The 26,534-nt window shown below is 42.1% G+C and overlaps 1 protein-coding gene across 3 annotated transcripts in view; it reads right to left on the minus strand.

Moving 5' to 3' along the window:
- pmepa1 (prostate transmembrane protein, androgen induced 1) overlaps positions 1–26,534 on the minus strand; it is a 38,402-nt gene that overhangs the window by 1,845 nt on the left and 10,023 nt on the right. For 2 of the 3 annotated variants that reach the window (XM_069712650.1, XM_069712648.1), the window contains exons 2-4: positions 2,987–3,141; positions 626–679; positions 157–536 (exon numbers count right to left, since the gene is read on the minus strand). In XM_069712650.1, the coding sequence (XP_069568751.1) occupies positions 157–536; positions 626–679; positions 2,987–3,100 (548 nt within the window). In that variant the 5' untranslated portion in view covers positions 3,101–3,141. Of the gene's footprint in view, positions 1–156; positions 537–625; positions 680–2,986; positions 3,142–4,828; positions 5,222–26,534 lie in introns of those variants that run through there. The other variant, XM_069712649.1, reaches the window with a different exon arrangement.

Raw genomic sequence — 26,534 nt, forward strand, 5'->3', positions numbered from 1 at the left:
CTATTTTATTTTATTCTTATTGCAATGCGTTTTTTTTTTTTTTTTTTTTTTTTTTTTAATTACAGCACAGAAAGTTTTTCCAGGAACCATTTTAAGGAACCGTAACCTGCAAAAAGTTTAAAAAAAAAAAAAGTCCGAAGGCGACCTCCTCGTTACCTGGCCTGCAGACAGGAGTTGGACGGGTCGAGCAGGTGGGAGTCGAACACGGTCCGGTTGGGCGGCGCCCGGACCGACTCGCGGTTCAGCTCCATCTGCTGCTCGGGGTCCCGGAGCTGCAGCGTGCAGGGCCCCACGTACGGCGGCGGCTCCTCGCCGTCCGACAGCGAGATGGTGGGCGGCAGGTCGATGAGGCTCTGGGGCAGGTAGGGGTACGTCGGCTGGAAGCGACTCGGCGCGTACGTGTGCTGGAAGCGCTGGGAGAGCAGCTGCGGCGCCGCCAGCGGCGGCGGCGGCGGCGGCTGGCCGTGCTGCGGTTCCCGCTGCAGGTAGGACGACGGGACGCCTCGGTCGGGCGGCCGCGGGTTGTACACCTGGTGCTGTGGGAGGGAGCCGCGTTTATGAAATGGCCGTACGGCCTCTTTAAACCGAAGGGAAACTTTAAAGGTCCGTTAAAAGCTGAACTCACCTCATTGAGGCCGCTGTTTGCTCCCGTTCCCTCCGAGGACCACAGACCTCCCTCCTGTGGGACGGTAAAGAGACGGACATTTTAAAACCGTCGTCCAATCCCGTGCTTCGTGACCGTACGACTGATTTAAAGGTCCAATACCGGACGTGTTTTATTTCCATTCTGTAGAACCACAGGAAGATATTTGAGGTGTTTTCAGTACCAAAAACCATCTCGGTGTACTTTTACATCTCCTATCTTAAAGCCTTTCTCTGGATCTCTGCTAAGAAAACGTCTGTTTGGTGTCTGCATCCACATCAACGACCCTCTCTTCTGATTGGCTGACACGGACCCAGGCCGATTACAGGGATTTCGCCGCTTTACGATTACAAAACAAAGAAATGAAAATGTAGAATTTAGACAATATGGAACCTTTAAATTAGCAGATAGAGAGCCATTTGAGTATTTAACGTCTTCAAAAGTTAATACCGCAGACTCTGATGTTGTGTGTTTTTATAATGAACTGACAGGAAGCCGTGGAGACAAATCATCACTGATCTCCGGGGATTTCGTTTTCTGAACCGTCAGAAAATCTTCACACAACAGCTGATTTCTCACCTTTTTTTCTCGGCACCTCTGAGACGCTCCACACGTTTCTGTTGTTGTCGACATAAATACAAAAACCCTAAAATGAACACCATCTGTGGTGTTTGTCATTATCTGAATTACGCTTTTTCTGTCCACCAGAGGGCGCACGTCTGCAATGCTTTTTTAAAAAGAAATGTGTCTACATCTTTGTAAAATATTGTTTTTATATCTGATTCCTGCTCTTATTATAGTCTCTTCTTTCTCTTTCTTTTATTTCTTTCTCTATTATTTTCTATTTATCCTTTTATTCTATATTTTTTATTTTTCTTTCTTTCCTTTCTTTCTCTATTATTTTCTATTTATCCTTTTATTCTATATTTTTCTTATTTTTCTTTTTTTTTTCATCATCCCCCCCCCCCCCGCCCTTTTTAAAGTTTGTGTTGTTCTTCTCTATTTCCTTTTATTTCACTCTATTTTCATGGCATACATTTTAATATTTTCCCCTTCATGCGTCCCGAAGCTGCAGTGACGACCTCATTTCCCCACCGCGGGATTAATCGTCTTATCTTATCTTATCTTATCACGTCGACTGCGCGCTGACACCGGCGTCTCCGGTCTCCACAGATCTATACCCGACTAGACATCACACACTTGAACCGGCGCTGATCTCCGGCGGGGCGGTTTGGGTGTTGAAAGTCGGTTTCGTGTCGCCGTGGCGACGGAAGCAGCTCTTCGCCTCTATATAAAATAAATAAAAAAAAAAAAAAAAAAATCGTCTGCCGCCGTTTTGTTTGCTGGCGCGTCCGACCGCATCTGTGTCAGTGTGTCTGTCTGCTAATCTGAATGGACTGGGACACTATGACTCTGGAGCTTATCAGTGTGTGTGTGTGTGTGTGAGTGTGTGTGTGTGTGTGTGTGTGTGTGTGTGTGTGTGTGTGTGTGTGTGTGTGTGTGTGTGTGTGTGTGTGTGTGTGTGTGTGTGTGTGTGTGTGTGTGTGTGTGTGTGTGTGTGTGTGTTCATGCTTCATGCTTTACTCATATCTCGCAGACTGAACTCGGTGATTCATCAGCAGGTGATTCAGCAGGTGAAGTCATAGAAAAGACAACAACAAAAAAAAAGAAAAAGATTCTCTGGAAATAGACGTGGTTGTCGTCCGCGGGGCGTTTTAATGAAGACGCGAGTCAGCGCGTTCACGTTTCATCGCCGCGGTCGCGGTTTTGTGTTTTGTTTTTTTTCCGCCCGCTCTGATTCGGCCGTTTGTTCAGAAGAAAAACGTCTTCGCTGCGTTTCAAATCGGCCTTTTCGACCGAGCGCCGTCTATTAATTCTGATTAACATCTTTAATTAAGAACCTCAGAGTCGGGACGGCTCGTAGTTTTGTCATCGCCTTTTTATTTCATATTTCCTTTTTTTTTTAAAACATTCGAATTCAAAATAAAACTTTATTTACGCGCTGAAAACAGCTGCGTCCATACGGATTGAGTTTAATAATGCTCTCGTTGGTTGATGTCCTTTTATTTTATAATAACGACATGTTTGGAGGCTGTAATTAAAATCTTTTAATTACTTTAATGTCTGTTTTTTTTACTCAATATTTGCTACTGTTTATATCATCATTATTATTATTATTATTATTATTCATTTGCTTAACCACGTATATATTATATATATATTTGATCGTGTATGTGTAAGATCAGATCCAGTAAAGGAAACGTGGATTTAAAAATAAATAAATTTTAAAAAAACACGGCGGCGATCGGCGTCCGGGCGTAGCGGCGAGGTTTCGGGACTTACGTTGGCGAGCGGCAGGTGTCTCCGGCGCGCGGGGGCGTGTCTTGAGAGGAGGGAGCGCGCCGACAGCCGGTAGTGGTTCAGCAGGCAGGTGATGACGACCACCATCACCATCATCACCACCACGATCACCAGGATCTGGACGAACTCCAGCTGGGCTGTGAAGAAGACAACAGTTGTTGTTTGTTGTTTGTTTTGTTATTTTGCGAGGGAATGATGTCACGGTGATGTCATCGGAGGGGGAGTGAGAGGGGGGGGGGGTGCAGCTCAGACTGGAGAAGAGTCCCGTGTTACGAAACCCCGCCTGCATGAAAGGCAAGAAAAGATGACGTCCAGTTGCATTCTGGGAAATGTAGTTTTTTTTTTTTTTTTTTTTTTTTTGTCGGCTTGATATTTTTTATTGAGTGCGATATTAAAATCTTTAATACACCTCAAAAACTTTGTTCCCCTCAACGAGTTCACCGCGAACGAGCAGAATTAAAATCCTTTTATTAAATTATAAAGGAGTTACAGTGATCAGAAGAAAAGCCAACAAACACTTCCCGCTACACAAAGAGGCAGTCAAACACCGTCGTGTGACGTTTACGCTGCTGACCAACTCATCGTTGTGTTTTTTTTTTTTTCTGTAATTTATAATATTTCTGTTTGATAAGTAAATAAAATAAAAAATAACACAAAAACACACGTTTGAATTGTTGACACTTAAAGGAGCCGTTTCACCAACAAACCACGTCTGATTCGACCACAAAAGGTTTTCAGACATGCAAAGGTCAGGGTGTCTGACACACACACACACACACACACACACACACACACACACACACACACACACACACACACACACACACACACACACACACACACACACCGGACCAGACAGACAGGGCGAGCTTTGTTTAGAGACAGTCTGCTCTAACTACCCGACCCCCCTCCACTAGCCCCCATCGTCAACACACACACACACACACACACACACACACACACACACACACACACACACACACACACACACACACACACACACACACACACACACACAGTCAGGTGACTCCTACAACTCATTCATAAACTCATTCATAAACTCTCTCTCTGAGTCCTTGTACCAAAAAGCGAAGTTCAAACGATCAACTTTCTTTTTTTTTTTGCTGACTCGGCAGTATTACGGTGCCGTGTTCTTAGCGTGTGTTAAATCTGCATACGTGTGAGAGTTTAAGGCTGAAAATGGGCGATAAGACAATTTCAGGACTGTTTTGTGAAGCTTCAGAGAAAACCTGAAATCTTAATTTATTTAACGACGTTCACAGCTGCACATTTTCTTTTATAAGTTCGTACATTTATCGCAGATACTTTTCTGCATTTTCATCCAATAAATCTAAAGTGTAAATTCGATTGACGGTTTTTTTTTTTAAAGGCCAGTTTTTCTTTAAAATATTAATAATAAAAATAATAATGAAGATGAAAGGAATCCTTTTTTTGAGAGCATCGGACTGACCGTGACCCGGACGACATGAAAATCTTCCCCAGACATTTAAACAAATAAAACGCAAGTCGGAGAGATTTTAATAACCGTTTTAACAAAAGTCGTTTAATGATGAATATATAAAAAAAACTTTAAAAAAAACTCTTCTAATCGAGAGAAAATGTTGAGAAATTTCACTTAAAGATTTACTCAATTCTTTTTTAATTAACGAACTGAACAGAAAAAAACAAATTTCATTATTCGCGTCCGAACTAAACATGGGAGTTACATTTGTTTTTTTTGCGAATTTTTTAACGTAAAAATTTAAAAAAAAGTCGCAGACAAAAAGTCGCTCCTTCGATGCGACGCAGGAAAAAAAAACTCACCGCAGAGTTGCGTCTGAACGCAGTCGTGGTGGTTGTGACGCCCCGACGACGGCTGCATCCTCTCCGCTCGACGGATCACAACTTCAGAGCTTTTCTTTTCTTTTTCCTCTTTTAAAACGTTTCGTAATCCCAAAATTTGCTTTCTTTCCGAGGTCGAGAAAAAACAAACAAACAAAAACAAAAACAAAAAAAACCACCCAGAAATATTGGGCCTGAAATCAAAAGAAAGTAAAAGTGAAAACGCTCCCTGGTGAAGTTACATGTCCCGACGCCGGCCGACCGACCGACTCTCTGAGCCTCCACAGCTTTGTCTCCAACTTTTTCTCACACACACACATTCCCACGCACACGCACACACACACACACACACACACACACTGAGGAAACAGCTGACCGGACCCTTCTTCCTGCCCCCCCCCCCCTCGGCCCCCCACCTCCCACCCCTCCTCACCGCCACCAACCAAGTGAACAAAAGGGGTCAATGTGAGGGAGGAGGAGGGGAGGCGGGGGTGGGGGTGGGGGGGGTGTCGTCTGGGAGAGACAGATGGGTCAGAGGGACGGACTGAATAGTGATGACAGTGGGGGGGAGGGGGATAAGGGGGGAGGGGGGGGCTCTCCACTCATTAGCACAATCAGACACTGAGGCATTCAACACTGTTATCAGCTGTGGTCGCCATGACAACATGCTGACACACTGACTGGGTTAAAACCGTCTGTAATGTCACTTCAGCAGATTTGAAGTTTAATTAAATAACAGCTGAAAGCTCACTTATGGAACTACGAGTTGGTTTCAACTGCTGAAAGGAAAACCTAGTATGGAGTAGAGTAGATTATAGTAGAGTAGAGTAGATTATAGTAGAGTAGATTAGATTATAGTAGAGTAGTTTATAGCAGATTATAGTAGAGTAGAGTAGATTATAGTAGAGTAGAGTAGATTATAGTAGAGTAGAGTAGATTATAGTAGATTATACTAGAGTAGATTAGATTATAGTAGAGTAGATTATAGTAGATTATAGTAGAGTAGATTAGATTATAGTAGAGTAGAGTAGATTAAAGTAGAGTAGATTAGATTATAGTAGAGTAGTTTATAGCAGATTATAGTAGAGTAGAGTAGATTATAGTAGAGTAGACTATATTATAGTAGAGTAGATTATAGTAGAGTAGATTAGAGTAGATTATAGTAGAGTAGAGTAGATATAGTAGAGTAGATTATATTATAGTAGAGTAGATTATATTATAGTAGAGTAGATTAGAGTAGATTATAGTAGAGTAGATTAGATTATAGTAGAGTAGATTATAGTAGAGTAGAATAGATTATAGTAGAGTAGATTATATTATAGAGTAGATTAGATTATAGTAGAGTAGATTATAGTAGATTAGATTATAGTAGAGTAGATTGTAGTAGAGTAGATTATATTAGATTATAGTAGAGTAGATTATAGTAGAGTGGATTATAGTAGAGTAGATTTTAGTAGAGTATAGTTTAGTAGAGTAGATTATAGTAGAGTAGATTATAGTAGAGTAGATTATAGTAGAGTAGATTATAGTAGAGTAGATTATAGTAGAGTATAGTTTAGTAGAGTAGATTATAGTAGAGTAGATTATAGTAGAGTAGATTAGAGTAGATTATAGTAGAGTAGATTATAGTAGAGTAGGGTAGAGTTTAGTAGAAGTGATTCACATTTAAGAAGCAGGAACTAAAAAACAATGAATCAATTAAATATTTGGAAAAAAAAAAAAAAGAAGGAAGACTGAAAGTTCTACCAGCTGACAGAACAAGGTGTCAGCTGGTAGTAGGCACACACACACACACACACACACACACACACACACGCACACGCACACGCACACACACACACACACACACACACACACACACACACACACACACACACACACACACACACACACACACTGATCTTGGCATCGCTGCGTCTCCTTCTTTGCTTTCAGCGATAAGAACAGATCTTTTAAAAGGCCGACGCGGTTGTTTACAGATAATGATTATTTTCGGTGTGTTGATGTTTGTTCGTGTGCGTTTGTTTATTTTTGTTTCCTTCATGTGCTGCTGCTACAGACGCTCGCTTCCCCCGCCGGCGTCCTTCCTCCGGTTCTTCTTCTTACTTCTTTTATCTTCCAACAGTTTAAATATCAGATCCTCATTGTTCAAACCTCAGAGGTTAAAGCATGAAAGTGGAAGTCGACGACATGCGACCGTGTTTTTGTGAAATAGTCAAAAGGTCACGTTGAATCGTCCAAAATAAATAAATAAATAAATAAAAAAAGATCTAAAGCTTTTTTTTTTATTTATTTATTTTTTATTGACACGTCTGGATATAAAGTCTGAAGGTAAAAAAACAAACTTGTTTTGTGACGTCAACCGGAAAGTAGTCGTTTGAAAAGTTGTTCGGTGTCGGGCACGAATAGAAACGCCGGAAACCTTCGATACCGCACGTAACCATGACGACAAATCTAGCATGCCAGATTATTGTTTTTTTTTCTTATCTTTCCTCGACGTCGACCGACAGGACGACGGAGTACATCCGCCCGGTTACAACTCGCAGAAGAGGAGGAGGACGGAGGCGTTGAAAAGAAGCGCACTCGTTCAAAATGTCATCCTTCTTTTTATTTTATTTTTTTTTTAATTTTTTTTTTAGATAGAAAAACATCTTGAACTTCCTCCTTGAAGACAGGAAGTCAAACACCAAAATAAATAAATCATTCTCACGTCAGGTTTCCACCCAGATGTTCTGCACAGTCAGCATATTTTCCCTCAGAGAAGCTGCAATATGATTGCATCATTTATTTTTTATTTATTCTGTTTACTTTATTTCTTCCTTTTCTCCTTGTATTTTTTTTTTTAGGAGCTTCTTCGAAATTACTTTTAAATGTGTCACTCCGCTGCAACGCTAAAAAAAAAATTAAAATAAAATAAAACATCCTTCCGGCTAAAACGTGACTCAACGAAGACGCACGATGACGCCGTTTCTTTGGAGGAAAGAAATAAAAAAAAAAAATAATAAAAAAGGGGTTTTAGGCTCTCGTGTGTTCATACGTTTGATCCGAAGTGACAAACAGCGTATGATATTCAAAGTATGGCGAAGAGGCAAACAGCGCTCGGGGTTTTATTTCATTTTGATTTCCTCATTTAATACTGAATGTTTCCAGAAAAAAAAATAACAATAAAATGGCTCAAATTTGGAAAAAAAAAATGCTCCTTTCAATGTGCAAAAATTTCCATCTTTTAAAATAAATAATGTGTTTATATTCTTTCTCTGCAAGGTGATTTAAAAATAACCTTTTCTCCTTTTCTGCCTGGTAAAAGATCAGTTTTCTTTTGGCCTAAAAAAAAAAAAAAAAAAAAAAAAAAATAAAATGTCTCAAATAAGCGAAGTAAAAAAATAAATAAAAGAATTTACAAAATTTCTTGAATAATTTTTTTTAAACATTTCCAAATCCTCAAGCGCTCAAAGTGACATCTTCAATTAGTTTTTAATCTGAGTGGTCGTTCAATTTCTAATCATTCAGTTTGATATAGTAAAACACACACACACACACACACACACACACACACACACACACACACACACACACACACACACACACACACACACACACACACACACACAGAGCATGATGCCAACTCTTATCAACACAACGAGGGTGCTGTGACCTCTGACCCCTTCACCTTCACTATCAGGGTCCACTCAAGACGCCTCACGAATAAAACCAAAAAATAAATAAAGCAGAACAACCGTTTCAATGGGGAACAAAGTAGCGGCATCAGGTTGCATCATGGGAAATGTAGGATTTGCAGGTTGTTGTTGTTTTCTTTTTTTTTGGAGCTTCAACGAAAAGATGTCTGCTGGTGAATTTCGACCCCTTTTACACAATCCATCTCTCGTAGGTCCTCCGAGTCTTATTCAATACATTTTTTATTTTTGTTCCTTCTGAGGGGAAACGAATCTTTTTATGTTTCGCTCGAGCGAAGCAGAAGAAAACAACAACAACAACAACAACAACAACAAAGTCTTGTGAAAGGTTCTCACTCCTGTCGCTGATCTCCTCCCTCCCTCTGTGCTGTTGTCTAGACAGAAGTAAGCCTGGCAGACACGGCATGGTTAATCTGAAGCAATTAGCTCATCTGTCATCCCCTGCCCTGCTCTTCGTCTCTCCTCCTCCTCTCCTCCTCCTCCTCCTCCTCCTCCTCCTCATGCATTCAGCCGAAAGGTCACCGGCGGTCATTGCAGAGTCAGATGGCTCAAGGAGAGCCAGAGATGGAGGGGAGGGAGGGGAGGAGCAGGAGGTGGGGGGGACACACACAGAGAGGAAGACGAGGAGGAAGAAAGTACGATGGGAAAGGAAGGAGGTGAAAAAGGATGGAGGAGAAGAAGGAGGAGAGGAGGTTTTAAAAGCGAAGGAAAGGAAGAGGATGAAGAAAATTAGAAAAAAAAAAAAAAAAAGCCGAAAGGAGACGTGACTGGGAAAGAAAGAGGAGAAGAGAAGGAGAGAAAGGGCAGGAAGAGAGAGAGAAAAGCTCACTAATTCCTCCCCCCATCCCTCCCCCCTCCTCCTCCTCCTCCTCCCCCTCCTCCTCCTCCTCCTTCCTCAGTCCTAGGATGATGACAGTCTGGGTAGTCAGAAATAGCACAGACAGCTGTGTGTGTGTGTGTGTGTGTGTGTTTATATATATATATATAAATAAATATTTTATATATTTAAATATATATAAATATATTATATATTTAAATATATTATATATATGTGTGTGTGTGTGTGTGTGTGTGTGTGTGTGTGTGTGTGTGTGTGTGTGTGAGAGAAAGAATTATAGGTCATAGGTTCACAATTTGCTTGCCAATTTCCATGAGAAAGGCTATAGGGGGTGAGAAATGGGGTGGGGGGGGCACACACACACACACACACACACACACACACACACACACACACACACACACACACACACACACACTCCATTGACTTCCGAAGCCATGGTCATGGTGCAGCCAACAAGTGTGGGAACTTTGGTCCATAAAACTCCCACTGCTGGTTTCAACAGTGGGAAAAAAGGGAAGAGGGAGGTGTGTGTGTGTGTGTGTGTGTGAAGGGGGGGGTGGGGGGTGGAGGAGGTGGGGGGTGGAGGAGGTCAGTTATCATCCCCCCCTCCTTGTCTTTCTATCCAACCTGCTTTCTGAATTCGACTACTTGGTCGAAACCAGAGAGCCAACACACACACACACACACACACACACACACACACACACACACACACACACACACACACACACACACACACACACACACACACACACATTTGATGGGTGCAATAAAAAAAAAAAAAAAAAAAAAAAAAAAAAATCAACAAAAATTCAAAAAAATTTGCAGCAGCAGAATTTTTACCAAATTTTCTCCGAAGTGTTTTTTTGTATTATCTCGTTCTCGCATCCCGTCGCCGACGACCTCCAGACCGGGACAGAGTTCAAATACTTCTGGGGTCTCGTTTTACTGCCACCAGTCACGGGTTTGGATTCGTCAACATGCCCCACCCCCCTCCCAACCCTACCTCCACCCCCACCTCCACCCGCTGCCATACGTCAAACTATAAAAGATACAGCAACACATATAAAACAAACAAAAAATATTTAAATGGAGCTGCATTTCTTATTTTTCCACATTTAGCAAAAAGACAGAATAGAAAAATAAAAGCATGAAGCAGGAAAAAACAATAAAACTAATTTGAAAGAAGGATTTAAAAGCTCAAGGATCGATAGAAGTAGTTAAAAGAGTCGAAGACGGTCGGAGTAAACGGAGGAGCGTCGGTCTAAATTTAGCGCGCTAATCCAGGGAACTCCCAGGTTTCACCGAGGCCCGTCTGGAGCGGCCCGACTGGAGCGACCCGTCTGGAGCGACCCGACTGGAGCGACCCGTCTGGAGCGACCCGTCTGGAGCGACCCGTCCGGAGCGACCCGACTGGAGCGACCCGTCCGGAGCGACCCGTCCGGAGCGACCCGACTGGAGCGACCCGTCCGGAGCGACCCGACTGGAGCGACCCGTCTGGAGCGACCCGACTGGAGCGACCCGTCTGGAGCGACCCGACTAGAGCGACCCGTCCGGAGCGACCCGACTGGAGCGACCCGTCTGGAGCGACCCGACCGGAGCGACCCGACCGGAGCGACCCATCCGGAGCGACCCGACCGGAGCGACCCGACCGGAGCGACCCGACTGGAGCGACCCGTCTGTCACCGTCTCCTCGTCCGCAGGTTTCTGTATCACTTCTACAAATATTATTATAAACCGCTGTAAATATATCCGCTGTAAACTGTACAAAAATAAAATTTAAAAAAATGAAATAAAATTCTGCAGTTTTTCAGCTGATTTTGTGATTTTAAAAATGAGCTTTTTTTATTTTTTTAATTTTTTTTTACCCTAATGGGACTCCGTACATTCACAGCGATGGAGGCGGAGCTTCAAGCTGCTCGGGACACTTTAGCCTTGAACTACCAACCTTAAGATTAAGTTTGCGAACCCGCTGTGCAAGATGTCACGTTACATTTAAAATAAAAGCGATCAAAACAATATAAATACGATATAAAATGCTGAATGGAGGCGTCTGGTCACAACGCAGAGGGAAGCTTTAACACGTCTGGCTTGTTTTTTGTTTTTTAATGGAACCACAAACAGCAGTCTGGCTGGGCTTTAAAGAAAAAAAACAAATTAATTCAAACAAAAATAAATAAAATAAATGAAAATGAAGTGGAAGTCTGGCTGAGCCGACATCAGACGCATCAATAAAAAAAAAAAAAAAGAGGAAGCGAAACACAGACGAAAGCAAATGAGCCGAACGCAGTCATTAATGTTAACAATGGAAAAAGTGAGAGTGTGTAAAGTCTGAAGAGAAAGACACACACACACACACACACACACACACACACACACACACACACACACACACACACACACACACACACACACACACACACACACACACACACACAAGAGCTCCTCTGACCTGCAGAGCGTACTGTCTGAAACATATGAAAATCAAACCTCATTATCAGCTGCTTGTCTGGCTCTGAGTGTGTGTGTGTGTGTGTGTGTGTGTGTGTGTGTGTGTGTGTGTGTGTGTGTGTGTGTGTGTGTGTGTGTGTGTGTGTGTGTGTGTGTGTGTGTGTGTGTCTGTGTGTGTGTGTGTGTGTGTGTGTGTGATGCTCATTATAATTCTAGCCAGAAGGAGCCAGACTACCCCTGTCATCTCACACCCCCACACACACACACACACACACACACACACACACACACACACACACACACACACACACACACAGTTAGACCTTCTTACACAAAAACACACACTGTTCATTTGAATGTGAAAGAGAGAGGGAAGTCTCAGGGCAGGTCACATGCAGAGGGTGTGTGTGTGTGTGTGTGTGTGTGTGTGTGTGTGTGTGTGTGTGTGTGTGTGTGTGTGTGTGTGTGTGTGTGTGTGTGTGTGTGTGTGTGTGCAGTGGCTCTGATCCAATGACACTAGACATAATAATAATCATTAACCGTGTGTGTGTGTGTGTGTGTGTGTGTGTGTGTGTGTGTGTGTGTGTGTGTGTGTGTGTGTGTGTGTGTGTGTGTGTGCCTCAGGTTAAATAAAGGAAGTTACCGGTTCAATTCCTGCTGTCTGCAGTGACAAATACTGCCAGCGTGCCCTTTAGCAAGCGTACACCAGCCAGCTGTAATATAATCTGTGCTTCAGTTGTCGCTATGAGAGTAAACGGGACGTTTCTTTGAGAGACGCGGCTCGTTGATATTTTTAGGTTCGTTAATTAATCAAATTTTGGTCTTGAAAAACATTATTTTCGCAATCAAGATGACGTCATTGAACATCTGTCTGATCTACAGTCGAAAACTTACAGCAATCAGTTTCCTTTGAAGTAAATTGGCTAATAATAAATAATAAAGGTTTACTCTGTTGTGCCGACTGTGTTTTTGTTTACCAGAATTATATGGAACATGTTATGGCTGATTATTATGCACACCTGGGGACTGTAAAAAAAACTTTGATGTTACTGGTTGTTTCAGCAAATTATCACTTTAATTACAGATTTAATTAGAGATTCAGACTTTGCGCTCGTCGAGATCTACGTCAGCGGAGAGGTTCGTTGTTTTGACCCCGTTTCAGCAAAATAAATTCTGAAATGCGTTAAGAGTAAAAGCAAAGTGGGAATTTATCTGTATATCTACACTGATGAAAAAAAAAAGAATAAAAAAAGATTGTATCATAGTTTTGCTGCCAAAGTGTTCAATTTGTAGTTGAAGGTCTGAAAATGACACAATCTGCTTTAATGACGCCGCGAGTCAGTTTCTAAAAAAAAAACAGGGAAAAAAGACGTGCAGAGGGTTCAGAAAAAGACAATTTGGTCTCCTTGTGAGAACATTGAGGGCGTTTTGTTGGTGATTTTAAAGACATCGAGATGCCGGGAATTTACTCTAAGAAAAAAAAAAAGAACCTGCTCAAGGACAAAACCTGTTATCCTGAAACTGCAGGTGTCTTAAAGCAAAAGAAAATCAAATAAAAGAGGTATTTAGTGTGAGATCAAGCCTGCAAAAGGAAGGGGATGTAAGGGAGTGTGTGTGGTGTGTGTGTGTGTGTGTGTGTGTGTGTGTGTGTGTGTGTGTGTGTGTGTGTGTGTGTGTGTGTGTGTGTGTGTGTGTGTGTGTGTGTGTGTGTCTGGACTAGACATGCAGTCCTTTTCCAAACAGTGTTTCACTGCCAAACCAAAAACCAGCTCAGCCAGTCTTTAAACACACACACACACACACACACACACACACACACACACACACACACACACACACACACACACACACACACACACATTGTGTCTAGCCGTGTGTGTGTGTGTGTGTGTGTGTGTGTGTGTGTGTGTGTGTGTGTGTGTGTGTGTGTGTGTGTGTGTGTGTGTGTGTGTGTGTGTGTGTGTGTGTGTGTGTGTGTGTGTGTGTGTGTGTGTGTGTGTGTGTGTGTGTGTGTGTGTGTGTGTGTGTGTGTGTGTGAAAATCACTTCCACGTTAACGACTTAAAACCACATTTAACTGCAGCTACAATTTATGTCAACATTTTGAAAGCTAACAACTTTACAGCACATAAACACACCGACAGTGTGTGTGTGTGTGTGTGTGTGTGTGTGTGTGTGTGTGTGTGTGTGTGTGTGTGTGTGTGTGTGTGTGTGTGTGTGTGTGTGTTAAACGTGTGCGTCGTGATTCAACAGGTTGCTTTCACCGAGCTACTGAAAGCTCTCCGTATTGTTTTTTTTATTGACTAATCCATCGTGGGTGTCGCTCGTAACGATGAATTCACCCAAAAATGATCCAAAATTCTGCAGCTTTTAGCCTCTTTTAGTTTCTTTCAGCTTCTTTTAGCCTCTTTTAGTTTATTTTAGCCTCTTTTAGCCTCTTTAAGCCTCTTTTAGCCTTTTTTTTTTTAGCCTATTTTAGCCTCTTTTAGCTTCTTTTAGCTTATTTTAGCCTCTTTTAACCTTTTAGCCTCTTTTAGCCTCTTTTAGCGTCTTTTAGCTTATTTTAGCCTCTTTTAACCTTTTAGCCTCTTTTAGCCTCTTTTAGCTTCTTTTAGCCTTTTAGCTTCTTTTTTTTAGCCTCTTTTAGCTTCTTTTAGCCTCTTTTAGCTTATTTTAGCCTCTTTTAACCTTTTAGCCTCTTTTAGCTTCTTTTAGCCTCTTTTAGCTTGTCGGGAAGCTGTTTCGGCAATAAAGCTCCAAACAGGTGACAAAAGTCTCAGACCAACAGGTGAGGAAAGTAAAACGTTCAGAGCATTTAGTGGAACTCGGAGGTGGTGGAGACCAAACTGGGAGCTAAAAGGAGTGAATATATGGCCGTTTAAAAACCCACCGGATGGACGATAACGTTGTTCTGCTTACTTTCATCAGACATTACGTCACGTCTGTTATTAAATTGAAGAATTCTTTGGTGAATAAAAATGTCAAAAAAGAATCCAAGGTGATTACTTAAAAAGTATGTAAATCCAGAAGACATGTTTTATTTCTACAGTCGACATTGAACAACCAGTGAGCTTGAAAATGTGAAAAACGTTTCATGTTATGCACTTCAAAAGAAGAAAAGAGTCAAAAGCTTCATTGATGAGAAAAAATAGTTGCCGAAGGTGAAATCTTTCGGGGTTTTTTGTTTTCTTTCCTTTTTCTGTGGTTTATTTTCCATTTTTCTGAAGTCAACACGGCAAAACTTTTCATTTGCTTTTCATCCACTTTGGTTATTATTTGAAAACGTAAGACAAAAGACTGCTGGTGGAAAGAAAATTCGATTAATCAGCGAGCTGTAAATACTTTCTTCACCTTCAAAGAAAATAAAAAAATAAAAGATAAAATCAGTGGAGTCTGCTTGACTTTTGAATTTCATTCATTTCCTGCCCAGACTGCATCACCACCACCACCATCACCCCCCACCACCGTCACCACTACCCCCACAGCTACCACCCCCACCACCACCACTACCCCCACAGCTACCACCGTCACCACCACCACTACCACCACAGCTACCACCGTCACCACCACCACCACAGCTACCACCCCCACCACCACCACTACCCCCACAGCTACCACCGTCACCACCACCACTACCCCCACAGCTACCACCACCACCACCACCACCGTCACCATCACCCCCCCCCCCACCACCACCTCACCTGCCTGACGAGAGCAACGAAATATTTGACACACCTGGCTTTGAAAAGATCCAGATTCTCACTTTATCCTCCGCATGAATCAACTCGCCTTTTTCCTTTTGTGTGTGTGTGTGTGTGTGTGTGTGTGTGTGTGTGTGTGTGTGTGTGTGTGTGTGTGTGTGTGTGTGTGTGTGTGTGTGTGTGTGTGTGTGTGTGTGTGTGTGTGATAACCTCTACTTTAGACAAAACAAATACGTGCAGAAACCCAAACAACATCGCGGCAACTGAGCCGCCGAAATTGAAATTGAACGTCGCAAGGAAAAGCAGAGCGAAGAAGGGAAGCGAAAACAGTTTAACTGAAGGTTGTTGACGTTCAAATGTAAAAAGTGTAACAAAAACAAAAACAAAAACAAGAAAGTAGAATTCTCAAGTTTTGAACGTTTATCACGTGTCAGCGTTCGGCAACGAGCGAAGCCGAATCCTCTGCGCTTGAGTTTTTACGGCGACTGAAGTCGGGAACGTTTCCCCTCGAGAGGATCCGAGTACGAGTGAAGTCTTAACGGAAGAAACGTAGAAAACGAACTGGGAAACTGTCTCGGAGCGGGAAAAAAACAAACTAGAAAGCCGAAGTGCTGGCGTCTGCCAGCTGGCAACGCCGAGCGTCTCTTCGCCGAACGAAGGGTCGCGGGAGGTTGTTGGAAACAATGCGAGCAGCGATTGTGTTTCAGGTTGTGGCCAAGAATCTGTCAGCTCAGGTGCGACCGGAGACGTTTTGGAGAAACTACGGTCGGTACAAAGTTTACTTCCTGAAAGACGACTCCGTCCAGACTGAGGAAGGAAAAACAAAAAGTAGCTTTGAGACCATCCTCAAACTTCCCGGATCGAATGATCTACCGACTCGAGGTGGAGCGCGACGTGTTTTTTTCTACTACGTGTGACCGTCTTCTCTCGCTTTTCCCATCATCCTCGGGTATCGTGGTTCCCGCGACGACGTTTCAAGGTCACGGCCAGGACTTTAAACGAGTCCAAAGTTGTACGTTTAAGTCGTGAGTGGCAGACGCCGCAGGGGTGTCAACCAAAAAAAATAAACGGACGAAGTCTCCAAAGGTAATAATGAAGTGCTTCAACGTGCAATACCACTGAGGCGCCACTAGAGGGCTGACGCCAAAAAAACCCTCTTGTGTCAATAGACTCCTATTAAACAAAAAAAAGTGTCAACTTCTCACATGAAATACAAAGTCAATAAAGTTTTTCAACTAGTTGTTATTAAGTCGTGAGCTAAACTTCCTCCTTCTGATCGGAGTTTTGTTGGTTTTTCTGAAAATAATTTCATCATTAATTAGATATTAGGCCTCAAAGAGAGGTACGGTTTGGGCACGGCGGTTCATAAACCAATGGGTGACATCACAGCAGATTATCATCTTTGAAACAGATACTAGGAAACAGTTGACCATATTTACACGTTAATGAGACACATTTGGGGGTCGTGTTTGTGTCCATTGTTCACGTCACTTTTTGCCTTCGCAATGATTTTATAAAGACGGCAGCATCCGAGATGCGCAGGATTAAAAATTGCATATATTGCACGTCTGTAGAAAATGTTCACCCCTCTTTCTACAATCAGTTGTGATGCTGAGATGTGGTTAAGAAACAGGAAACATCTGAAAAGTGTCCATCTAAAGTGTCCCAGGGCCCAAAGTGCTTGTTTGTTAAACTGACAGATCAAAACAACAACAACAACAACAACAAAAAAGGACATCCCAATGTGAGCTTGCGTTTCCAAGAGCTCTATTTATTTATTTATTTTCCCAGATTTGCTTATAATAAGAATGGCTCGGTGCATCGTGCCCGTGTGTGTTTGAATAGCTGAATATGTAATGACAATTATTAGCAATATAAACAGAAAGGGGGAGAGTGTGTGTGTGTGTGTGTGTGTGTGTGTGTGTGTGTGTGTGTGTGTGTGTGTGTGTGTGTGTGTGTGTGTGTGTGTGTGTGTGTGTGTGTGTGTGTGTGTGTGTGTGTGTGTGTGTGTGTGTGTGTGGATGCAAATGATGTGGTCCCAGCTGTTTCCTATGAGCCAGAGGGCAAAGGGAGTCAGATGTGTGTGTGTGTGTGTGTGTGTGTGTGTGTGTGTGTGTGTGTGTGTGTGTGTGTGTGTGTGTGTGTGTGTGTGTGTGTGTGTGTGTGTGTGTGTGTGTGTGTCGGGGGAGCTAGAGCGCAGACTGAAGTGTCCATTGTCTAGACAGCGTCTCGCCGTGGCGACCAGCTGACTGCTCGGTCACACTTTGTGGGAGAAACGACGTCACAGACGGCGTGTGACTAAAACCGTCACTCGAAGGTGCACGTACGCCCGAGAGGAACAAAAAGAAATATTCATGTTTCAGAGTATCGGGAACACGTTGGCGTGAATCTGCACGTTTAAGAGAAAATTCATCTTTTTTTTCTTCCTGTTGTATTTACAACTGTGTGATTGAGAATATTTAAGACGCAGCGGTTGGCTTGTTAGTAGCTTTGATCCCATATTTCATCATAAAAACATTTATAATCCCTAAAAGTACCGTATGACACACTTAACTCACATTTCTTTATATTTAAACATTATTTTTACCGTTATGACGTGGATTTTAATATGATTGTTGTGCAATTTAGACTTTCATTGTGTTGTTTTGATCATTTTTAACCAGTAAAGTGTCTTTGAGTATCTTGAAAAGCGACGTACAAATAAAATGTATTATCATCATTATTATTATTATTAAAGGCGCTGATCCAATCGGCGCTGACCTAACTGCATTCGTCCAATCAGCTTTCAGTGGCCGTGTTGCTAAATATGACATATTTCCTGGTTGTATTATCAGCAGCTAACACGTCAACATTTTTGCACAACATATATCCGACAAATTTTTACTTTTCCTAATTTCTAAACGTTGAAAACAAATGCAAATTTTTTGCGATGATGAACCAGAATCTTTAAAGCATTCATTTTTAAAGCAAACATTTTTTTTGGTCAAGAATTAAAGCTTGTATACTCTGTAAAATGAATCTTAATGTTAAAGTTGAACGTAAAAATGACATTTTGAATCCTAACATTGAATTCATGGTAAACTTACTGATCTTTTAAGGCAAATTTTTCGCTCGTCAGTGGTAAAATATCAAAAATGTCTCCCAAACTTCAATGGATTTTTGGGTGAAATGAATTATTATTGTAATTGTATTGTATTAAAAAAGGATGCACTTTTAAAAAAAAATTTTTTTTTTTTATATAGTTATTTATTACCATACTTGTTAATCTAAATCCCAATTATTGTTTTTTTCTGTACGATACGATATTGAGTACTTGTCTGCTTTGTTTGTATGTTTAAAATTTTGCTCAGTAAAGTTCTTTAAAAAGAAACGATCGTCTGCTAAGAGTTACAACGGACTCAAATAATCAATACAATCAATACTTTTAGTCGGGGCGTGAGGTTTAAAACCTGCTGAGTCAGCAGAAGTGAGAGTGTGAAGCTGAGAGAATTAATAAGAACGTGATGGAAAGTTTAGAGATTAAAAGCAGTAAGAAAACATTCAGGAATATGAGAACCCCCCCACTGTGACAATGAACCTCTCCAACCCCTCCCTCCCCCCCGACCCCTGCCTTCTCTTGACCTGACCCTTGACCTCTGCCCTCCCAGACACCCAGACTGTCTCACTTTCACCCCTCTGTCCTCACTGCACATGCAGAGCAGCATTGGTTTCATATGCAAAACTACCCCCCCCCCCCAACCCCACTCCTCCCCCTGTCCGAACAACAGCAGTTTGCACACATACATCTCCATATCTAACATTTTTGAATAGAAATGAAGTGCAGCACACGTTTTGGTTTCCCACTTCGTAACGTCTGTTCAGGATGTCAAAATATCCAACGTGCTAATATCTTTTTTTAAATTTTTGTTAAGCGAACGAGTCCTTCAAAAGAGTCGCCGACCTTAAAAGTAAAAGTATTCTTCAAAGTTGACTTGTAAACAACTTCAACAAGTACGTTGCTTTTAAAAAAAACAACAAAAAACTTTAAGGCTTCTAAAGAAAAAAGCCGTCAAGGTTTGTGTCCAAAAACTGGACAAAACTACACAACGTCCCTTTACGGGGTTCAGACTAATTCACGAAGGACTACAGACACTTCTTCTTCTTTTGAGTTGTTCCTGGATCTTCTGGCGCCGAGTAATTAAAAACAAAACAAAAAAAAAAGCTGAAGTAAACATTGCACCAAATGACACGTAGTTTATTCTTAAAAGACCAGACGGCTAAAACGGCAACGAACACCGTCTCTGACTAAATAATGAAACGGTGTTAAACAGTTCAGAGTCTGAGACCAGCTGCAGACACGACAAAAGCCAAATGGCAGTTTGCCCTCGTCACTCTTTTAATGTGCTGTAAAACCAGTGAGGTGGGGGAGGATGGGAGGGGGGGCACACACACACCGTTTAGTTGTTTTGTTTTGTTTGTTTGTTTGTTGGCGTTTTGGAAAGTCACCCTCCGACATGTAAACGAGTCGCAAAGTCAGCTTTTAAGCAAAATGGATTTCACCTGAAAAAGTGACAATGAGACGAAAAACTAAAAAAAAACAAAAAACCACACGTGGCGACTCGGACTAATTAACAAAGAACCAAATATTCACACGCGATCAGATGTCAAACGCGAGCGAGACAACTCTACGCCGACTAATACCGGACTAATTAATGGAAAAAATAAAAAGACGCCATTTTTAAACTTCATAAACAAGTGAAGTATTTAGAGGGAGCCGACGGTCTTACAAGGTTATTTATTCTGCTTCAGACTAATTAATGAGAAAAAAAAAACCAAAACGAGACGATCTATACGGCGAAGCAGACAGTCAGCGGCTTTTTATTTATAGCGGCAGCTTCTCGGTCCTCAGACGGGTCTCTGGATGGATTTATTCACACTGCAAGACACACACACACACACACACACACACACACACACATATATATATATATATATATATTATATATAGTGCCGGCTCTGACTTCAGACTAATTAATGGGACAATATGGGCCTACCAGGTCCTCAGCTGAACATTGTCTTGTATGCAGATCATATGCAGAGCAGTGCACCCCAAACACCCCCCCCCCCCCGAAAGAGTCAGTGACCTCACCCACCCCCCCCCCCACCACCACCTCCGACCCCCTCCGGAGATGCATATGCTGCATGCATCTACATATATGCATGATGACAACGCGCTGATGACTCTTCCTATGTGTTTCTATATGTGTGTTATTGGTGTCTAGACCGAGAGACAATGAACAGCTGAGAGGTTGAATGAAGGACGCCAAGGGAAGGAAGGAAGGAAGGAAGGAAGGAAGGGAGGCACCTCCGAAAGACGCGACTAGTTTTATCTGTTTCGTCAGTTAATTGGCAGATTAACTCTTCGCAAACAATTACATTTTAAAATTGCTTGTTTTGTGTTCAAGCCAATGGTCCCCCCCCCCCAAAAAAAAGCTAAATCTGCTTTCATTTAAACTTAATTTCAATTCTCAGCAAGACATCGACGGTAACGCTCATCTGTCAACGATGCCAAGTTGAAAATAGGACCTGAATTTGAGAAATAAATGAATAAAATAGGCGATAAGAGTTTATAGAAAGTGACAATAAAAACAAAATAGGCCAAATTTAAACAACAAAGTGAAGATAAGAGCTTAAGTGGGCACGATAAAATACCAATAAACAAGACGATTACTTACAAAATCAGTTGAGAGGTTAGTGATTGTGGATTTAAATTGATTACACGGTAACAGGAAGTTGTTTTTTTAAAGTGCGTCGAAGATGTTTTTTTAGGAAGAAGGGGCATTAAAAACAAAACCGGAGTTGGGCGAACTTGAGCGAGTACGTTCGTTAAGTTTCAAAAGGTTCACGTCTGGTAACGACGATATAAAAGCATCAAATCCTTCAAAGGGAGGAGGAAGCAGAAAAAGGAAGGAAGGAAATGAGAAAGCCAGAAAAGTCGGTTGTCCAAGTTTGCAGGACTCAAATCGGTTGAATTGGAGACGCTCTTCCCCGAGACCTTTGAGCAAGGCGTCCGAACCCGGCAGCTCAGGAAGCGGCCGAGCCGCGGCTACAACTGTTCTTTTTCCGAGACAAATTACTGCCTTGTTTATCGTACACGAGGATTAAAGCGTTTCCGTTTCTGGGACGACGCCAGCTGTCAATCACAGAAAGAAAAAAAAAAACACGCACACACACACACACACACACACACACACACACACACACACACACACACACACACACACACACACACACACACACAAAAGGCCGAATTCGATCGTGTACACACCAACGATATCAACGCCTCTTTTTTTTAGCGGCAAGAAAAATAAATTTCTTTTGGGATACGAGTTTTATAAATCCACTCTTTCACAACACAGAAATACACACAGGGAGGAAATGAACAGACGAACGCACACACACACACACACACACACACACACACACACACACACACACACACACACACACACACACTCCCAGAAAGCCAGACAGAGAGGTTTACATAATAAGTCTAGGAGGCGAGCCAGAACAGACTCAATCATTTAATTTCCATGATTCACTGAGGAGAGAGCGTAAAGACAGACACAGGAAAATAAATAAATATATATATAATATATATATTTAAATAAAAGATCAATGACGAGCAGACGATTTACCTGTTGGACGTGTTTGAAAATATGAACTAAAATAAAATAAAAATCTAAATCTCTCGTGGATTTGTTAAAAAAAAAAAACCTCTTTGAATGAAACAATTATCGAATGATTCTGGAGGTTTTATTAATTTATTTTATTAAGAATAAAAAAACAAAAAAACATCAGCCGTTAAGAGTCTCAAAGGGTTTTCTGTCCCTAACCCTAACCCCGTCTTTGTTTAAAGCCTCAACGACGAGCACATTTAAAAGCGGTTATTTTCACTGAACATCACGCTGTGAAGGCGGGATTACAAACAATAACAAGAACATCGCAGAAAAAGAAAACAACAACAACAACGATCCCGTAGATCTTTTTTTTTTTGCGCTCGCAGCTTATCAAGATTTTTTTTTTTGTTGAAGTGAAGCGACCTCTAGTGGTTGAGTCAAACAACAACAATCTTCCGCCTCGAAATGTCTCGTCTTCAAGAATCGAGGCGAAGCGGCGGCGACCTCTTCACGACCGTTATCGAGCGGGAACACGAGCCGATACCAAAAATTAAAACAAATTAAAAAAGGAAAAGGGTCGGTTTTCCTTCGTTGGACGTAGACGTGAGTCGAGGAAGTGACCGGACGACGTCTTCACACACGACTTTCTTTTATCCTGCCCGCTTCCTTGTTCCCCCCCCCCCCCGCCCGTCCCGCCCCGGCAGGAAGGAGCGCTTAGCGACGGTGTTTGCCGTTGCCGTGACAACAAAATGCCCCAACAGCGCACGCACACAAAAAAAAAAAAATTTGAGGAAGGATCGGACTCGTGACGAACGGGTCTCACCGCCGTCCGTCACCTCTCGTCTTCTCAGGGACACTTTGTCTTCCTTTCCTCAAATTCAATAACCAAAATAAACACCTCTACCCTGCAGCTGAACTCACACACACACACACACACACACACACACACACACACACACACACACACACACACACACACACACACACACACACACACTATGGATAACATTTATGTTGGCAGTGGAGTCAGACTGCGGACGTGTTGACGTTAAGACGGCCAGACGTGTACAGAACTACCGAGACTGTAAGGAAATGATTCTTACAAGCTGATACCGAGCAATGACTTCACCGCACACACACACACACACACACACACACACACACACACACACACACACACACACACACACACACACACACACACACACACACATGCAAAAACACATCTGTTCTGAGCGGCAGACATTGCTAGTCAAAGCACATGACATCAGCATTACTCAGGCTGTGTGTGTGTGTGTGTGTGTGTGTGTGTGTGTGTGTGTGTGTGTGTGTGTGTGTGTGTGTGTGTGTGTGTGTGTGTGTGTGTGTGTGTGTGTGTGTGTGTGTATCCGGTGTTACAGGTAAATGAAAAGCCTCCCATTACAACTGCTGAGACCCAGATGAAGGAAAGCGGATGTGCAGGAGAGACCGACAAATGATAGTCTAAAAGTGAGTGAGTCAGTCCTTCTCGTCTGAATTCATCTAAATTTAATGTTTTAAATATTATATATATATACATATATATATATGTATATATATATATAATAAGTATTTAAATCCACCCTTTAATGTTGCAAAAACTTCCAGGCAGTCTATCGTTAATTAACCAGCTGGCTGCGTTGCTTTTTGTCTCTGAGCCAAATCATCCATCACGCATCTGATTCATTTCACTTTCAGACTGTTTTATTTACAGATCACGAATGTGCAAATTTGTGTGGACACAAACAAAAAAACCACAACTTTGTGATTTGACTCCAAGCCGACGGCTTCGGTTGCATTTTGCTCGACGTTTCTGAATTGCTGTTGAATTTTGTATTGACATAAAGCATATGAATAAAAGGTTTTAAAAAGTTGACGTAGCTTCCGGGTCCCAAAGAAACATGAGGGCGACGGCGAAAGTGACTTAAACTGTAATACCACCGAGGGCCACCAGGGGCTGGCTCTGAAAAGGCTCCGTAGACTCCCATTCAACTTCTCCCATGAAATATTAATACACTTTTCTTACCCATTTAAAAATCGATTTTTTTTTTTTTTTACTCAAAGAGGGGCGTTGGTTTTTTTTGGCAGTTTGGTGCGGTCAGGTTTTCTGCTGCCGGTGGGCGGGACGGGGCGTCCTCGGGTTTCCAATCTGTCCAAATATCGATCACTTCTGGCTCCGAACCAGCCGAGGCGGCGACGGACGAAATCCCAACTCGAAGGCTTCGCAAGCGGCCGCTCGGCAAACCGACGAGGCGTCGCCGCCGCCGGTCTGCCGCTCGGTACGAAGACGCAAATCTCAAACAGACAGAAAAATCTGGACCAAATAAAACCTTCAGATTGAAGGCTTCCGCCGCCAGGAGGACACCACTCAGCGGGGTTTGTTTTTTTGTCTTGGCGGCCGATGTAAGGCTTTAAATGTAACGCGGCCAACAGATGTCATATCAGATGTTTGCTATCAAATGAGAGGTTTTCGTCTCAGATCTATTTTTAAACATCTTGTGAAATAAAATAATAAATAAAAAACAAGTTTGGGAACCACCTCCTTTTTTTATTTCCTTCACGTCTACAATCGTCCTTTTGATCGCCGCTTCTCGAGCGTGTAACGTCGGATTATCCCGTGTTTTACTTTGTTCTGGTGCGTCTTTCATCTTCTTCCCCGTCACACTCCAGCGCAGACGGCCCGATTCAGCTGAACCAGCTTAAAACATAATCTTGTTTTTGGTGTTTTTTTTCCGATGAAGGCCGACGCATCATTAGTTTCACTCCGTCAACTCCCACACGATTTTTTTTATTTATTTTTTTTCCAAATCCACCAGAACGTTTCTGTTTTGTTTTTTCCTTTTTGCTTCTTACGACTTTCTCTCGTTTCCCTCTCGCTCTCTTTTTACTGACACTTTTGTTCTTTTTTTTTTTTTTCATCCAAAGTTTTGACATATTTTTCTCCGTCTCCGTCTCCGTCTCGCAGACTAAACATCACGGTCTGTTTTCAGAGCGGAGGAATCGTCTCCGCTTCCTCCTCGTCCGCTTCGCCCTTACGAGTCCAGGTAACGACGTGGGATTGGTTGCTATGACTACTGGCGCTAACGTCAGGAAAAAGCATTTCCAAAAAGCGTTTCTACGGGCTTCGATCGGCATGAAACTAAAATATCGGGATCTTTGACGGAAAAAGTCCCCCCCCCCCAAAAAAGGTACACTTGCGTCTAAAATTTTTTGATTATTGTTTCATAAAAAAACCACTTTGCGAACATCGTCCTTTTTCCAACGAAGAGAAAATCTTAAACGCCAGCATTTCCCCCCCCCCAACGGCAGCTCGGACGTTTTATAAAAGCCGCCGTCGGCCGACTGTTTCCCGTCGTCAAGGCGAAACAACGGCGATGTGGGATTGGTTGCTATGACTACTGTTGCTAACATTAGAAAAAAAGCTTTTTTTTTTATTTATTTTTTTTAACGTTAGTCGGGAGCGTTTCTACGGGCTCCGATCGGCATGAAACTAAAACATCTGGATCGTTGATGGAAAAAGTCGTCAACGCGAAACAACAACAACAACAACAACAACCTCGGAGCGGCAACCGAGACGCTGAAAACGGCGATCAGGTCGGTCTTTATTGGTTTAACGGTTGTGAAGATAAACAACAACAAAAATATTCCCAAAAAGGCGTTTTAGTGTCTTTCGTTGACTCCAAAACATTTTATTTATGCCATTTTCCACCCAAACAATGACAACAAACAGTACTACTGCGACTAGTTTCTAGTCCTACTAGTACCAGTAGTACTCCCAAGTACTATAACGACTAAATAATCCTACTATCGCGTAGATAATAAAAAAAAATTAAAAAAAACTACAACAGGAATATATTAAGTCTGAGTTTTAATAGTATTACTGGCACGCAACCTTTTCTTCTGGCAACACTCAATAGGCATCTGCTTGCAGTATGGATAATGAATAACGGATGACACCAACGTGAACCCTTCCTACACACGATTAGACGAGCGCATTACTCACCGGGTTTCGCATTTATATCCGCTTCTAAATTTAAAGCTGGAAATTAAAAAAAAAAAATTAAAAAAAACTCTTTCACCATCAAAGAAAATCAGTTTGTAAATAGATATTCGGTGAGAAAAAAAAAAAAAAAAAAAGTCATTGAATCACTTTGTGTGGAACAAATTGTTTGGGTTTTTTTTTTTTTCAAAAGGCTCGGGAGTTTTGTTTTTAAGAGACGAGCCGGCGACGTCACCGTCTCTGGATTAATCTCGGTGGATGCGATGGGAACAACCGAATATCTTTTGAAGCCGTAAACAGACAAAATAAGACTTTAAATGTCAC

The sequence above is a fragment of the Brachyistius frenatus genome, unplaced genomic scaffold, assembly GCF_029030835.1.
Source record: "Brachyistius frenatus isolate BFR_SWC_R1_liver_20210118 unplaced genomic scaffold, ASM2903083v1 Contig_111, whole genome shotgun sequence".
NCBI lineage: Eukaryota > Metazoa > Chordata > Actinopteri > Embiotocidae > Brachyistius > Brachyistius frenatus.